This window comes from Heloderma suspectum, chromosome 10 (genome assembly GCF_057233095.1).
Source record: "Heloderma suspectum isolate Gila_16-S chromosome 10, 16-S_ref, whole genome shotgun sequence".
NCBI classification, from domain to species: domain Eukaryota; kingdom Metazoa; phylum Chordata; class Lepidosauria; order Squamata; family Helodermatidae; genus Heloderma; species Heloderma suspectum.
In genome coordinates this window covers 35,602,077-35,618,796 of record NC_139467.1, presented here as the reverse complement: position 1 = coordinate 35,618,796, position 16,720 = coordinate 35,602,077, and the positions used below count along the sequence as shown (strand labels likewise).

Sequence of the window (16,720 nt, the reverse complement as noted above, 5' to 3'; positions counted from 1 at the left end):
TCCTCTTTAATAAAGCTATCTAAAGTAGTGGCCATTGCCACACCTTACAGCATTTCATGCTAATTTTGTACTTTCTGAAAAAGTAGAGAACCAGCGTCCCTCTAAGTTGCAAGCACAGTGGCTTGGCAACAGCCAGTTCTTAACTAGGACTCAATCCTATATGCTTACCTCAGAATAAACCCTTTTAAACACAGCAGGACTTCCTTCTGAGTAAACATGCATTGGATTGTGCTGTAAGTTGCATTTTAAATGTTACAGAGCAGTAAACCCTCAGTTGCCACCAGTGTGCACTCAACAGGCAGCTACAGCCAAATCGGGCGCTCTACCTCTAGGATGATAATGTATTCAAAATATATTTGCATTCCAACTTTATATTTTTAGGTGTACAGTTTTTAAAAGTTGTAATTGTACACTTATTTTAGGCTAATGTATGAAGTGGAGTAAGAATGCTAATACTCATATGAAGGAGAAAAAATATAGAATCATAGGCAAACTTGTTTCATAACCACTTGCTCAGTGATGGTTGTGAGCAAGCCACTTCCATGGAATTTAGCAGAATAGTTTGCCAAAAAGCTTTGGTACATTAACTTCAGAGTTATATTTCTTATACACTCTCACAAGAACAATGCCAGAATCCAGATAGGCAAAATTTAACCTGCCAACCTTGTACAATTAACAGGTAAATGTGAGTATTGTTTAAAAAAAAAAAAAAAGGCAGGACAGGCTGCCAACCCCTTAGTGAAAAAACAGAATTAGTTACATGGGAGACGTTATGACAAAGTACAGCAAGCACAAACACGTGTTAATATTATTAAGAGTGCAAAAATAACAATGCCGATGCTGCTGTTTACCATCATAATTATAAATTAGCAACTTAAAATAAACATCAAATGCTATTATTATCTCCATTTCCGATTACCAACAAAAAGCCCTAATCCTATTATTATCACCCCTAAACATGAGCAATGACGCTACGATTGTTTACTAAAAGAATGGCGTGAAAATGGTAATGGCAGCCTGCCTTTAAAAGAACAAAACACAAAATTAATTGGCATGAAGCACCCTTCCCCAACCTAGTGCCCTGGACTACAACTCCCCAGCCAGCTGGGGGCTGATAGGAGTTGTAGTTCAACCCTCCCTGGAGAGCACCAAGTTGGGGGAGCCCGGCCTCGAAGAACAAGCTCTACGGAGCCCATTCAGGCCGCCAAGATGGCCGCGCCCCGGTGGCTACCCGCCTTCCGGTTTCCGCACAAGTCGGGTGGGGCGTTATGCCGTCACTTCCGGCGGGCCCGGAGTCTGGGCGGGCCCGCCCACCTACCTCGCGCGGGCTGGCGGCGGAAGTTCCGGGGCGGGCTGGTGAGCTCGAGACTGAGTCCCTCAGTCAGAAGCCGGGTGGCGAGACGGGAAGGAAGAGGCGAGGAAGGAGAGGGGCGGCTGAGGCGAGTTGGGACGGGCCCCGCTCTCGCGCCGCGGTGGGCGGCCGGGCGTCTCCTCACTACGGCGCCGTTGGGCAGGGGGCTTATGAATGGGGAGGGGTGGGCCGGGCTGTGTCTGCGGGGGAAGGGGATGCGGAGGGCCCCGGGCGTGTGGGGTGGGGGGGTGGGGGGGTCTTGGAGCGGCGTGGGCTGGAGGCTGCAAGGGTGGCTGGGCGACGAGGGTGTGGCACCTGCTGGGAGGGGAGGGTTGCGGGGCTGGCTTCTCCTCTCTTCGTGTTCTTTGTAGGGGGAGTGGTTGGACGTCAAGGCTGAAGGGAGCAAGGGAGCTCAGGTGTGAGGAGATGTTGAGGGAGCCGTGGCTAGGGGAGGGGGTAGCGTGGCCCAGATGCAAAGAAAGGCAGGGTTCTTGCCCTCCTGAAGAGGGACTTCTCCTCATCTCTACACAGTGGAGTTGCCCCCTTTAAACTTCCTTTTTTAAGTACAGCTAGGAGCACACACACACACCCGGTGCATGGTCATTCTAAGAGAAAAGGGGATGGGGAAAGTGGGGATGGATCTGGACTGGGAACTGCTGACGGTATTGGGCCAGAAGCCTGGGTATGACTAGGAATGGGGGAAACCTGGGTGGGGTGCGATTGAACTATGTGAAAACAGCCCCTTCAGACAGTCTGAGATGTTGGTAACTCAAGGGAAGGTTCTTGTATCTATTGGGCCAAAGAGTAAAAAAAAAAAAAAATATCGCAGAAGCAACCAGATGGTCTTTTGGGGGTTGTAGGAAGGGCATTCTTCAGGAAAAATCTAGTGGTTTTAGGTTGAGGTCTATTGCATCTTGCTGTATCTCATGTAAATCACATTTTGATTGTGAGCTTGTGGGCAAAGACTGGAGTACTTTTAACTATTTATGCCTGGTATATTTTAGGCACTGTTATGAATTGATGTTATTTATTCACTTTGTACCATCTTCACTCTGCGTAAGTACCCAGCATCACTACTTGGCATGGTAGATTGGGTACAGTTTGTATTTTTTCCCTTTTCCCTCGAACAGAGGTGGTCAAAGCTTTTACTATTAAAAGCATATATACGCTGCCTTTCCATTGTGTAATAATGTCTGATTTGCAACTAACGTAAAACAACATAATATATAAAAACAAATTAGGACAGCAGCATAAAAATACACGTTTCAGTAGTCATATTTAAAAAAACAGCTGTACCCAAAGGCTCATTGAAACAAAATAGCTTTCACTGCAGCAGGGGTAGGCAATGTGGTGCCCTCCAGATGTTTTGGCTGACAACTCACATAAGCCCCAGCCAGCATGGTGAATGATCAGATTATGGAAGTTGTAGTCCAAAAAATCTAGAGAGCGCCACTTAGTCTACCCCTGAACTGTAATATAGACACTGAAAACTACATTGTAACTTTTGCCATCAGGCATTCAAATTGATCTCGGTATCAATAAGAAGTAGAAAAGGGTCTTGACAACTGGGATTCTCAAGTTTCAAAGAGACAAGCACACTCTCCTAGGCAGGGATAGTAGCTATGGTGTTTGGAAATTGTCCGCAAATCTGAGTATCTTAATCCTTAGTTGACATAAAGCCTAATCCTAAACATGTTTACTTGGAAGTCTCACTGAACTTCCAAGTCTGGGTGCTTAAGACTGCAGCTTTAGTTGTAGTTAAGACTACATGCTAGAAGTTGTAGTTTGGCTCGTAGGTGGCAAAAGTTTCCTCATGAAAATCACAGCTGGTTATAATGCCATCAGGCTGTGGTTTTGGTTGAAGATGTATGGCACAGTGTTCTTTATTAGGGCACACAAAAATAGACTTGGTAGATCAGACCAAGGTCCCTTTCTACCAGCATTCTATCTCCAGTGCTATCCAGCTAAATGCCTCTAGAAGCGCATAAGCAGTGCATGGAAGCTATAGCCCTTACTCTTTGTCTCTCTCCACTATCTTGTGCGCAGTTATACTGCCTCTAAACATGGAAGTTCTGTGGAGCTGTTGTGGCTAGTAGCTGCTGTTAACCCTTGTCCTTCATGATTTTGTCTGGTTCTCTTTAAAAGCCATCTAAATTGGCCATTAGCACTTCTGTTGGTAATGAATCTCATCTGCTGATTACATGTAATATTAGTTGGGTCCATTACAGCAATATGCTGATGTGTGGAAAATATTTGAGGGAAATAATTCATTCTTGAGCATAGTTCTTTTTTCTTCTTCTTCTTCTTCTTCTTTTTTTTTTTTTTTACAAATCTCAGGCATGCAACTTGGAGCATTTTATGGTATGGAGAATTTATTTATTTACAAGACTTATATACTGCTCTACATCCAATAACATTTCTGAGTGGTGAACAATAAAAGGAAGGGAAAGAAAAAATCAAAAGTACAGAGTTAAAATCTTTTAAAATCAAATTATGTTAATCAAACTGTGGCTGGTTAGTCAAGGAAGGTTTGTTTAAATAAAAATGTATTCAGTAGGCACCGAAAATAAAACATTGGTGCCTGCCTGACATCAAAAAGCAGGGAGTTCCATAAAGAGGGAGCCAGTACACTAAAGGCGCAATCCTATGGCTGCCAGACAGTGGCTAGACGGCCATAGGATTGCTCGGTTTCTGGGAACCGACCTTGGAGCCTGTGCTCTGAGGTTGGTTCCCAGAGAACTGCCTTTCCGCCCCCTCCCCTGCCGCCTCATAGGCAGTACAGATCGTACCTGGCTCTGTTCTCGTAAGAGCAGCGTGGAGCGGGGAAAAGGGAGCGTTCCCAGGGGCAAGGGGTGCGGAAGTCCTGGTACGACACTTCCTATGCGTCGTCCAGCCTCCCCACCCTGTGCTCTGACATCCCATGGCTAGACAGCTGAAATCGGCTGCCTAACCATGAATGCAGGGCAGCTGGAGTGTGGAAGAGAGGATCCCCTCCACACTTCTCCTGCCGTGCATTGGATAGGAAGTCACCTCTGAGTTTGGAGGCAGCTGCCTATCCGCATAGGATTGCTCCCTAAGGCAGTACTTTGAATGGACTCCAAACAGTCTGCAGGTCCATGCAGAACCACCAGGAGTGCCTCATCTGATGACCTCAGTGATCGGGCAGGTTGGTAGGGGAGAAGGCGTTCTCTCAGATGTCCTAGTCCCAAGTTGTTTAGGGCTTTATACACCAATAACAAAACCTTAAACCTGGCCCAGTAGCGAATTGTGCATCTTCCAACTTGATGGCTTACATGCCGTATAGGAAATGTATATCTTTATTCAGGAGCAGGCAACCTGGTGCCTTCCACATATTTTAGATTATAATTCCCATCAGCCTCAGCCAGCATAGGCAATGGTCAGGAATTATGGGAGCTGTAGTCCAAAACATCTGGAGGGCACCAGTTTACCTACTCCTGTCTTATTAAAAAGATGGCTGACGAAAGAATAATTTTGAATCTCTGTGGTTTTGTTTATAGCTAAGGAATCTATATTGGGGGAATATCAGTGTTTTGGGGCAAAAGGGTTAAAGAGTTGCTCTCTGATTCCAAGCAAACTTATACTGAAGACATCCTGTTCAGGAGGTGATAGAGATACTTATTTGTAGTGGCAGGCAAAAATTGCAGGTAGCTGTTTGGTCTGTTAAAAAAAATCCAAAACCAGTAGCACAGAACCTTTATTAGGGCCTGATAAATGCCATAGAGTACTGAGCAGGTTTTCAGGTTCTTTGAAAGCTTGCTCACTTACTACTTTGCAACATTTAGTTGGTCCTAATAAAGAGACTATGTTACTGTCGTTTTTGGACTTGAGTTTGCTTTGGAGCTTGTTGGGGCTGTGCTTGGCTCTGGAGTGCTGTCATTACTGAACAAGCTTTTTTATTAATATTGCATGGCTTCCCTTTGTTTAATAGAGAATGAGCAGAGAACATGAAATCCCATTCACCATTTGAACAGCTTGCTTCCCCCACCATTCACTCAAATGTGGGCAAGGAATGCTTGTTTTTTCCAGTCCATTTGATTCTCCTGTTCTCATCAAAGAATACGAGACATAGGAACATAGAATTGCTTTGTAGGGTTACTACAAGCTACCTTGAGCTCAGATTTCTGTTTCCAGTTGTGGCTAGTGAGATGGCTCCAGAACAGCCTTCCCCCAACCTGGTGCCCTCCAGTTTGCTTACCATGACTCCAGATAATTTATGAACAGGTTAAGTAACATTGTTCCTGGCTGGCTGAGGCTGATTAAACCCCATCCAGAGGGCACCAGGTTGGGGAAGGCTGCTCTGTGAGAGCTGTCTCCAACAAGAGGCAGATATACTGCCTCTGAACATGGAGGTTCCAGCTAGCTGCCATTGCTAAGAGCCAGCAATTTGTCGAATTCTTTTAAAATGTCATCTTAAATTAGTGGCTAATGCCACATTGTGTAGCAGTGAATTTTATAAACCTAATTGAGAGAGCAAGCCCATCGATTGTATCCTCACTGGTCTTTCGAGAACTCGGAGGCTTATGAGATTCCTATCCCCTGCCGGGCTGAAGCTAGCAAGGTGGGAGGGGCCCTCTGTTCTTTAATTCTTTGCTAAACGGGCTTTTCAGCCTGTCTTATGAGGTTGCTTCAGAGGGAGACGGAAGGCGGTTGGAGGAGGCTCAGGATAAATCGTATCCTGGCCTCTTCAGTCTCCTCCTGTCCTCACCCACCGGAATGCTACCTTTCCTTCTCCGAAGTCACTTTTCTGACTTTGGAGGGCAGCCACCGCAGTTCTCTCTTTTCTGGCTGCGAGGGACTGGGGAAAGAGGGTTGGATCTCCCCCTTCCGAGGTCAGAACGCTGTCTCCAAACTATCCTATGGTCCTTGTGACACATGCTCAGGGCCCATAGGATTGCTAAGAGTGGTAAGTCACGTTCTTCTTCTGTGTCCTGACCTTACTGCTGATCAACTTCATTGTGACTGTGTTCTAGCATTATATGAGAGGGAGAGATAGGTCCATTTTTTCCCGCCGTATTCATAATTTTTAAACCTCTGTCATGTCTTCCCTTAGATGAATGCCCCAATATCCTTACCCTTCCTTTATTGATCATTTTATGTTTCCCTTTCTCTAGCTTTTCCAGCTTTATGATGTCCTTTTTAAGATGGAATAATCAGAAATATATTTAGTATTCTAATTGTGGCTTCACTACAGATTTTTATAATGACGTTAATGATAACTTGCTATTCTATTTTCCATTTCTTTTCTTGGAATTTTACCATCCTGAATAATACAGCATTTTCTATAGCTATCTCGATTGTTTACCATGGCTTCAAAGAATTTATGAATAGGTTAAGTAACACCATTCCTAATTCAGAAGTAAGAGAAGCTAGTTTACTTCCCGCCATTGTGAAAACTGACATTTTATTTCTGCTGTCTGTTTCCTGTTTTTTAACCAGTTAAGGTATCCATAAAAGGACCTGTCCACATTTCATGACTGCTCAGTTCTTTCTTAGGAGTCTTTGACAACCTTTATTAAAAGATTTTGGAAAGTCATTACATTATTTCTAAAAGCTTTTGACAAAATTATATGTCTAGTAGGTATACCATATCTACATGTTTGGCACTCTCAGTGAATTCTCAACAAGTGACAAGGCAAGACGTCGTTTTGCAAAAGCCATCCTGATTCTTCCTCTGCTGATCCTTCTGCTGTTATGTTTAACCAGTCTTGTAAATAACTACGCATAAGTCACTACCCTGAAAAAAAAAGTGTTCCTGGTCTCCTTGGGGGCTGTCAGAGGAGGGACAGAGAGTTGCATTCCTATTCTGAGAATGAAGGGGGTTGCATCGCTCTAGCAGCCCACCCCAGTTCGTAGAATTCCTAGTTGCCTATGATTACCAGGCTGTGATTAACAATTCTGACCCTCAATAAGGTTCAGGGACAGCAGTTACCTTAATTAACCTGTAGTTTACTGGATCCCTTAAAAAAAAAAAAAGGTTGGATTATTCTGGTCACTAATTCTGTGGTAAGCTGATTTCAGTGATGCTGTAAGTTTTGTGTTAAGTGTTGAGTGGTCATAAATTCAAGGCAAACTCCTTTTTTTGGAAAACTACCTTGCTCATGCAGGTGCTGGTTTAGCATGAGGGTATGTAAAATGCCACCCCTCTTCCAGTTCTTAGATTTGACAAACTAATTTCAATTTTTCTGTTTGCAGGCCTTCCACAGAAGTACTACTTCCTTTTTTTAAAGGGGAGTGAGAGTGGCTCTGATCTGATGTAGTATGCAAAACTGGGGTGGGGGGAGGATTAGTTAGCTGGGTACCAGTATTAGATTCCTACCTTATTTAGGGGTGAAAATGAATACTAAGTTCTGAGATGCTAGTGTCTGTTTTACTGTATGTTTTTAATACACAGATGATCAGGGACCTGGAAATTTTCTGCCCTGACAAAGGAGTAGTTAATTTTCTCTCTTGCACTCCTGGGCTGTTCCTCATAAATGAGGCTGTCCCATGGATCTCTGAGCAGGAAGAGATAGTGGTTTCTTAACTGTTGGAGGCTGTATCTTTCACATGGCTTTTCCACATGAGAAAATAGGGTTGCCCATAGGGTTGGGGAATCCTGCTACTTTCTATCCCAGCCTTTTCAGCTTCTTATCCCCACATTTTCTATAAGCATAGCAGTTTGAGTCACAGCCCAACATAGAATTAGGCAACCTTAAGTCCATTGCTTTTCAGTGGGCTTAAGTGCACCTAATTCTTGTGTAGGATCGTGGCCTTGAATATCACATTGCATAGTCATTTCCTTCTTAATTTTTGCTTAGGCTCAAAAATGATCGTCTGTGATAAACAAGTTTGGTAGGCCCTGATCCCATTAAGTTTACAGGCCGGTATCAAATGTTCATGTGTGGAATGCAGTGGCAGGTTTGTGTTTGTAACCTCAGTGGGGAAGTTAAGAACTGGATTGGTGGGACTATGAAAGCTCAACTCCTTCCAGATTAAGACTAAGATGGAGGGAGTACAGCAGTGTCAGGAAGGCAGAACTGCCGCATATTGTTGATACCTGCCTCTAGGGCAGGAGTAGGCAACCTGGTGCCCTCCAGATGGTTTGCACTACAATTCCCATCAGCCTCAGTCAACATGGGCAATGTTCAGGGATTATGGGTGCTGTTATCCAATACATCTGGAGGGTGCCAGGTTGCCTACCACTGTTCCTGGGGGATTGCTCAGCACTTTAAATTGGAGGGGGAATGGCCAGAGCATCATCTAGTTTACTCTTCCCTTTCTCTCAACTTGGCTGCACAAAGACACTGCAGACCACCCTTGCAATCCACACCAGAGTGTACCATAAGCAAAGAGCAGTTTCATGATGAGAAAAAACAACAACCAGAACAAGATGCTTCAGGTTAATCAAAGAGCAACTGTATCCTATTGTGATAGAGATGGAAGTTCTTGTAAGCTGGAGCAATAACATTCTGTGCTTAATAAGGCCAAATCCTGTGAGTGGCATACATTTATGCAAGTTGGGCATGCAAACAAAGCTGTCCAACTCTCTTTTTTTGAAGAGTATTTTTCATACACTTATGTGTATTTTATATTTCCTGTGAGGCTAGGGAAGAAGGATGTGGGCTCACAACAATGGCACAGGAGCATGGGCTAGGAAACAGTGGAGTGTGGTTGATGGGTGCACTAAGAAAGGAATGTCCATTGTCAAGTTCCTTCATGGTCTGTTCCTAGCAATGTATCTCTGTTATGGAGGAAACCAGAACGGGAGTTTCCTCTGCAAGTGTGATGGCTAGACATTTGTTTTTAAATGAAAGCTGAGACCCTTGATGGTAGTATCAGGTTTCTGGAGTCTATGCCAAGCTTTTATGGGCAACCCCATCATGCAGTTTCCAGAGCTCCTGGCTGTGTGACACTGTCCTGTTCTTCTGAGTGACCTCTGGTGGCAGTAGGATGGTATGATTGTATTACACAATTAGGGTAACAACAAGCTGTCTGATGTACTGGCAATATGGAAATGGCTTGATACTTGCTTGGCCTTTGTGACCATAGTCATACCCAAGTAAGCAGCCATCGGGCATTGTCCTTGTTTTTCCTGCTGTTGGTTGCGTCAGCAGTAGCACTGCTCCAGTGGTAACCGAGGCACCGCAGGCTCTTGAATCTTTGTGCCCCTGCATTGTTATCAGCAATTATATAAATAGCCTTGTCCTTTACTGATGCTATGGAAGTAGGCAAAAGCTCATTTTAACCCTTCAGATGTTGGGATGCAGGAGGGATTTGCTGGGATGTGAATCCCATGCTTAAAACAAACAATCTTTATGCTGCGGTTCAGCGTAAGCAAGTGACTCCCTCTGTCTCCTTCACGTGGTGCCTCCCAAGGCCTTCTAGAAGACATGTCACGGGGAAGCTCATCAAAGAGGTGTAAACTCTTAGCTAGGAGTTGACAGGCTCAGGAGCAGGGGGACAGGGGGTCCACAGAGTTTGGTGTCGACAGCAGAACTAGCATTCTCAAGGTTGCAAAGCATGTCATTTTGTGGAGAGAAGAGGTCCAGGGCGGGCATGATAACCAAATGGTCAGGACCTTACTGAAAGTTGTGGTTCTACTCACTAAGTTCCTAAGCCAGTGGTGCAGAATTTCTTTCAGCCTGAGGGCAGAATTCCATTTCAGAGACGTTCTTGGGGGGCACATGCTAGTGGTGGGTCAGGCCAAAGGCAAAAGGGGTGTGGCCAAAACAATGAAATGCCACCATATTTTTGCTTAAAGCTCTTACTGCCAGTAGCTAAGGAGAGGCAATTAACTCTTTTAGATGATTGGGTGAAGGAGGGTGGGGCCAGGAGAAGGGGGCATAGCTTTCTGGGGACCCCAGAGGACAGGATTGGGACCTTTCGGAGGATCAGATTTGGGCCACGGGTCTGAGGTTCTGCACCCCGTCCTAAGAAGTGTCTTGTTGATCTGGAAAGGCAGAGTCTGTTGAGGAGTGTGCAAATGGCCATATGCTCCCATAAACTTTATGTAGGTATGTAGGGGAGAGAAAGCCAGACGTGGGAGCAAATGCCGTTAGCCTCTGAAAAGACCACCAATTGTTTAGAGGATTCTGCAGTTTGATTGTTTTGTCTTTTTAAAAAATTCACAGTGGGGAATCTGTGGCCCTCCAGATGTTGTTGGACTACAGTTCCCCAGTCAGTATAGCAAATGGTCAAGGATGATGGGAGTTGTAGTTCAACATTTGGAGGGCCACCAATTCCCCATCTCTGTTCCCTCTCATTTTAATGTTTTAAATTATAATCTGCTTTGAGTATTTTGCAGAAAGGCAGCACATCAATGCAGTAAATAATAAAAGTATCACAGGTTGTAGGTGAACAGTACAATTCCTTAATCCATGTTATTGGTAAGAACCAGACAGGGAAATTTTTGTAAACGGGAGGAAGCTGGTCTTTCAGGCTGTCTGTGCCACAAATGCCTGTCTATGTGGAGAGGTGGACTAATGCTAGACACACACAAAAATACTTTCTGTTTGCAAAGGCTGTTTCGGCTTGTTAATCCATCTGGAATGTTTTCAGTACAATATGTAAAACTTCCAGCTTGTCTGATTTGACTACTGCTGATAGCTAAATGTATGTTTACAAAGCAGGCACAAAGGAAAATATATGCATGTGTACAAACAGGGTGCGAATCAGGGAGTCTTTTCAGTGAAAAGTACAGGACTCCGTCTTGAAGCAAGACATTGCTTTCCCATGAAAAGATTATCATGGAGCTGGGACTGGGAGCTCCTTCTTACTTGAGGTAGGAGAATGTTTAAGCATCCCTCAAGCTGACCATTTAGCTTGCGAGACTTTTTCAGGACTCATTTGTTAGACATTTAAGGTGCTACAGCATTTCCTTCCCCTGCCCCCCCAACAGCTCCCACAGCTAACCCTCTGAAATTTAGTCACCCAAGCATGTGGTACAGGCTAACTTCATGCTAACTTCATCTCTCTCTCAAGGCACTGCGCAGGCATGCTGCCAGCTGGTTGGGCCTTCAAGGGCTGGGAAAAGGCAGGCAGCAGGATGGAATCTTTTCTCCCCCACAGCCAATAGTTTGAGCTGGAAGAATGGGAAGGCAGAACAAATAGTCACTTCTGTAGCCTAGTCACCGCGCAACTGTTTTTTGGTATGATGGGGGTCTAGAAATGCAGCCCGTTTTGCATTGGAAGTGATTATGGCCGCTGGTTAATTTGCACATTGTATTTAACATAAGAAACCTAATTTGCATATTAATACATATGATAGATCAGTATTATTGGATTAAAAAGTCTTGATTGTCTTGGAATCTCCTCAGAGTTGGCGGGGGACACCACAAGTAACTCTGGCTTCTTTGTACTTGGCCCCTTGTTTCCATTCCTTAGTGCTTTTGCCCTGTTCCCTCCCACCAAGCATAGCTTTGAAGACACAAGCACTTGACATTTGTTACATCTGTTGGGATTTTGTAAATTCTTTGAACTTGGGATCCATCCCAGAATGCTTTGAAGAACTGCTTGCTGTCTAGTCCTGGCCTCAGTGTTTCTCTTCTAGTGAGCCCAGCCTACTCTCCCGTCCCGGAGCCATCAGTTTCCAGTCAAAAGCACAAAGCCATTCTTCCTGTCCCTAGGCCCTATATGAGGTTTTTGCTACCACAACGGGTCTAAACTGCAGTTTTCATTAGCACATTTGCTTTTCATTACCCTTTTTAACAGGGGTAAAATTGTACTGACTGAAGCCTTAATTTACTTTTCCCTGTTAAGTCAACTTTAAATGTATTCATCCAAGGGCCTCCTTCATGTAATGGAAATAAATCTATGCCCCCAAAATTCCTAACATCTGAAAGTAATCTTGTGTCACATAGCAACATGATAAGGAAGCCATCATGTGCATTATCATCAGAAGCATGTCAAAAATAGCATGTGAAGTAGCCCTAAGTTGAGTACCATAACGTTTATTTTAAAAAGCAGAAATCTGGTTGACCATAGTTCTACAGAAAATGTTATAGAATGCTTATCCCTCGGCAGTTGCAGTCCAGCGACATCTGGAGGACCACAATTTGCCCGCTACTGTTGTAAAGAAACCCAGCCGGGGTTGGAGGAGGAATAATGAAATCAGTGTCCTGTGCCCGTCTCCCTCTCAGCAGCTAGAAAACATTTGGAAGCATCCTGAGAAGCATCTAAGGGCACAATCCTATTGAGATAGTCAGCAGCTTCTGAAGTCGGAGGCTGCCGAGTATCCAGTGCAGGGTGGCCATAGCATGGAGGCAATCCTCACCTCCATGCTCTGGCCACCCTGCATTTTTGGCTAGATGGCCAATTTCGGCTGTTTTCCTGTGGCTTTGGGGAGGGGGAGGGAAGGAGGCTGTGTGGCACATAGGAAGCTGTGTAACATGGCTTCCATAGTTTCCTCCCCGCCCCCAGGACCACCCCCTTTTCACTGTCTCCCCACTCCATTTCCGAGCACGGAGTCATAGCCAGCACAGCGCAAACCATGCTGGCTGGGAGGGGGTGGGGAGTGCGGTTTCTGGGAAATGTGTCTGGAGCCCTGGCTCTCTCTGACCTTGGTTCCCAGAAACTAAAATCCTATGGCCCTCTAGACAGTGTCTGGTGGTCATAGGATCACTCCCTCTGCCAACTTTGAGAAATTGGGGAAGCTCAGCTAGCACATGATAGCCAGTTCTTAGCATATTAGGGGTGATTGTGTGTGTGTGTACACGTGCACACACACACATTCTTGGTTTTGTATTTTTCTCACTTGGGAATCTAGTATTTCTTACTCTTCTGTCCATTCCATATTTTAAATAGATCCATACATAAATTATTGGAAAGTAGCTTTTAATAAAATACTAGTGAAACAACTTTTGTAGTTCTTAAGAGCAGGTTGGCAATTGAATATATTGTCTAGGGAAGCTATCTAGGAAAATCCCCAATCAGTGGTATTTGGGGATAGAATATTGTGCTATAGAACTATGCTTTTTGACTACATAATCTGTTATAGATCTCAAAAGGCTGTGACTCGGGTTTACTGGTAGACTGTAATAGCTGTACGGAAAATGTATTGCGCAAAAGCTATGAATAATCTGAATCTGAGCATGTATAGATGAATCCTTCAGGAGAATACTTGGTGGTTAGTATTCCAAGTACAGTGAAACCTACGGCAGCTTGGCCTATGTGAGCGCTTCTCCTTTACATAGAGCTTTATTTTGTATTGAATATTCCTCTAACAGGGAGAGCTGTACCACCTGAAAAGGTTTGGGCCTTAAAGCATTTGTTGCTCTCTTTTTTTTAAATCTTATTTTTATTTTATTTTTATAAATGAAACACCACCAACAACATAATCAGAATCTTCAGTTTCTAACATTACAGTATTCTGAGGGGGGAAAAAAGGAGAATAGCAAAAGAAGGAGGGGGGAAGGATTATATTAAACTTCAGTAAGAACAAACCAAATATCCAGATATAAATCCAATTGCAGATTATACCTATACAGCACTCTTTCAAACATTACAAGTATTATTAAATCTTCAATCTGCTACACCACAAACAGTGAACCTTATCATTCAGTATCATAACCTCAGTCTTATAGCAAAGGAATGGGAACAAACAATCCATTTCCATTGGCCATATATTATCATTCAGTTAACGCGTATTAATAAACATTAAAGGTTTTGCCAACAAGAAATAGTAATAATAACAATCCCATAATGATATTAATAATAATAAAAGGAAAAAAGCATTTGTTGCTCTTGAACATCTTGTGCATCTTTTTGTCTCTTTGCACCTGGTCTAATCGGTTTTACCCTCTTTCTAGCTTTTCAAATTCATTAGAAACTTAACTGAGTCTCCAGATGTACTATTTGACATTGGCACTTGTGAGAAATATAAAATCTTTGTTAAACCAGCTTGGTTTTTTGATTTGTAGACTTGGAGACTGGACGGTCCCTTTGCCACTAGTCACTGCTGAGTCAGCTGAAATAAGTTTCCCAGGTAGAAAGAACTCCTTCAAAGCTCTGTGTCTGCAAATTGTGTTGTAGTGGTCCAGGGGACAAGAGTGTCGTTTTTAAACCTGTGTCTTTGGGGCTACAACCCTTGCTCTGAAAATCTTGGCTTTCATTTTAAATACAAGAGCAAGGGGAGACGGTTTGATGGGGGGGGTGGGGAGAGGGGGAGACAAAACTAGAGAGGCTTTGGGACATGGACTTGTACATCCTGCACAGATTTGGTGGTGACCTTCCCATGCCTCTTGCTGCAGTTCTCTGTCATCTGAATGTAAAAGTGACCTACCTCACAGTGTTATTGGGGGGACCAACAAGATAAGTGCTGCAGAGTCTTCTGTGTTAAAAATGCTGTCTAAATAAATAATGGTGTGTGTTTCCCTGTCTCTCTCTTGCAGGTGTGAGCTGCTGAAGCCTCTATTGGTGTATGTGCGGTAACAACATGTCTGTCCCCCTCCTTGCTGATGCCGTGACCATTTCAGGGGCAGAGCGGGAGACTGCAGCGGTAAGGGCGCACTCTCCTAAGCTTACCATCTGTTGGGCTCCAGGAAGATTAGGGGAATTAACTCGATTTCTCTCCTCCACTCCCTCCTCTCGACTGCTGCTAGACTCAGAGGGGCTGCTCTCCCCATAACTCAAAGGCAGCTTGAGAGAAAGGGGGTAGTGGTAGCACACATTCTGTAGAGAGAAATGTGGCGGAGGGGAGGGGGTGGGCAGGAAGAGATCAAAACAGTTCTGTTGCTTTCCAGTAAACCATACAATGTTGTTTGTATGTAGGACCTGCACAAAAACAGCCCCGCTGCCTCTGGCAGGTAATTAGTCCAATTGTCTCAAAGTGTGTTGGCCTCATTGCTGCTCCTCTTGTACTAACAAGGTAATCCATGACCAAGGCTTGCTTTCTCCCCCTGTGGGGTTTCTGTGGCCCTGGCGGCTCCGCAGAAACACTGACACCATGAGAGCGCCAAAGCCCCTTTAATCCTCGATCTTGTTTCTGGCCCTGGCTGTATTTGCACCATCGGATGCACCCTGTGGTTTATTGCTTGCCTGTGTGTGTCTGTGTGAGTGAGCAATGCCCTCTCCCTTCGCAAAGGTCCGAATTCTGCAAGGGAAACGCATTATGTAAATCAAACGCATTTGTCTAGATCGGCTTACTTTCTATAATTCTGCTTGCAGAATTCAGCCTCCCACGCACTGTGAGAGTGGGGAGAGGGGACTGTAGGGGTGTGGCCTCGGGGCCTCTCTTGGGCACTGAAGCTGCATGTACCTGACTGCTGTTAGCTCTGCCAAGTCACCGCCATCACCCTGGGTTTTTTAAGCTTTTCTGCTCAGTCCAAATGACTAGTAGTCTGTCTTTTCAAATCACAAGAGGCCCAAGATCCTGCACTCTGTACCATATTCAACATTTGCGTGGCTATCCATCAGATAGCCAGCAAATTCTTGCATTCCAGCTTCATCTCGAATTCAGCAATGAAAAACTGCTAGATTTCCAGGACTGTAAAAAGCGTGTTCTTGTCCTGGGATATTATGCAAATGTGCACATATGCTTCATTTTTAATTGTAATTTTGGCTCATCTTTTTAAAAGGACAGGTGGAAAGGCAGGAGGGATAGAAAATAAAGTTTGGAGCAGAGTGCCATATGTTTCAGAGCTTTGGGAATGGGCAAAACATTGAGTTGTGGGACAGCCAGCTTCCATTTGCTATGAAGTGCCACGGAGAAAAAATTAAAACCTGTGAAACAGGCCTGATATTGCCAAGAACTTTTGACATTTCCCCATAATGTATGTTGATTGGGGAGAGTGGGAAGAGGTGGCTGTAGAATTTGGAACCGTTTTGGTGCGGGACTGATGTAAGAGAGTGGAAGGGTGCATGGGATGTAGAAAAGATGAAACTAGGGCAATAATGGGTTTTCTGGGGATTTAAGGCCATGAAGTCAGGGGTGGATGGGAAGAAAACAGTACAAGATATACAAGTCCCCATCCCAGAGGCCGCAATCATGAAGACCAGGAATTTGCAGTCCATTAAAAATTAAAGTCACATTTTTCAAAAGCAAGGAATGATTCTACCCATCCCACATCTCAGGTTCTGCAGTATGAGCTATGCTGGGCTGCTCCCGAGGTCCCTTTGCTATTCCAGTTATGGTACATCCCCATGAAGCAGCTGTAGTCATTCATTCCAAATTAACTTCTCATGCAAATGGCTCTGTGAGCATGCCAAAGCCGCCTTGATCCAGGAGTTCCATAAACCAGAGAAACCCATAATGCTTTCAACCAAATGCTTTTTGTTTTAATTCCTGCTTAGTTACAGCGCTGGCTTGGCTATTATAAGGGTCTGTCTTGTTCCCCTTTGTAACTTTTTTTAAAGCATAGACCCCTTCCAGGC

The 16,720-nt window shown here is 44.3% G+C and overlaps 1 protein-coding gene across 2 annotated transcripts in view; it reads left to right on the top strand.

Moving 5' to 3' along the window:
* The first annotated feature begins 1,345 nt into the window (after positions 1-1,345).
* Positions 1,346-16,720, top strand: part of LYPLA2 (lysophospholipase 2) — a 31,411-nt gene continuing 16,036 nt past the window's right edge. The window contains exons 1-2 of one of the 2 annotated variants that reach the window (XM_084815939.1): positions 1,346-1,439; positions 14,740-14,846. In XM_084815939.1, coding sequence (XP_084672065.1) covers positions 14,769-14,846 — 78 coding nt within the window. In that variant the 5' untranslated portion in view covers positions 1,346-1,439; positions 14,740-14,768. Of the gene's footprint in view, positions 1,440-14,268; positions 14,334-14,739; positions 14,847-16,720 lie in introns of those variants that run through there. The other variant, XM_084815941.1, reaches the window with a different exon arrangement.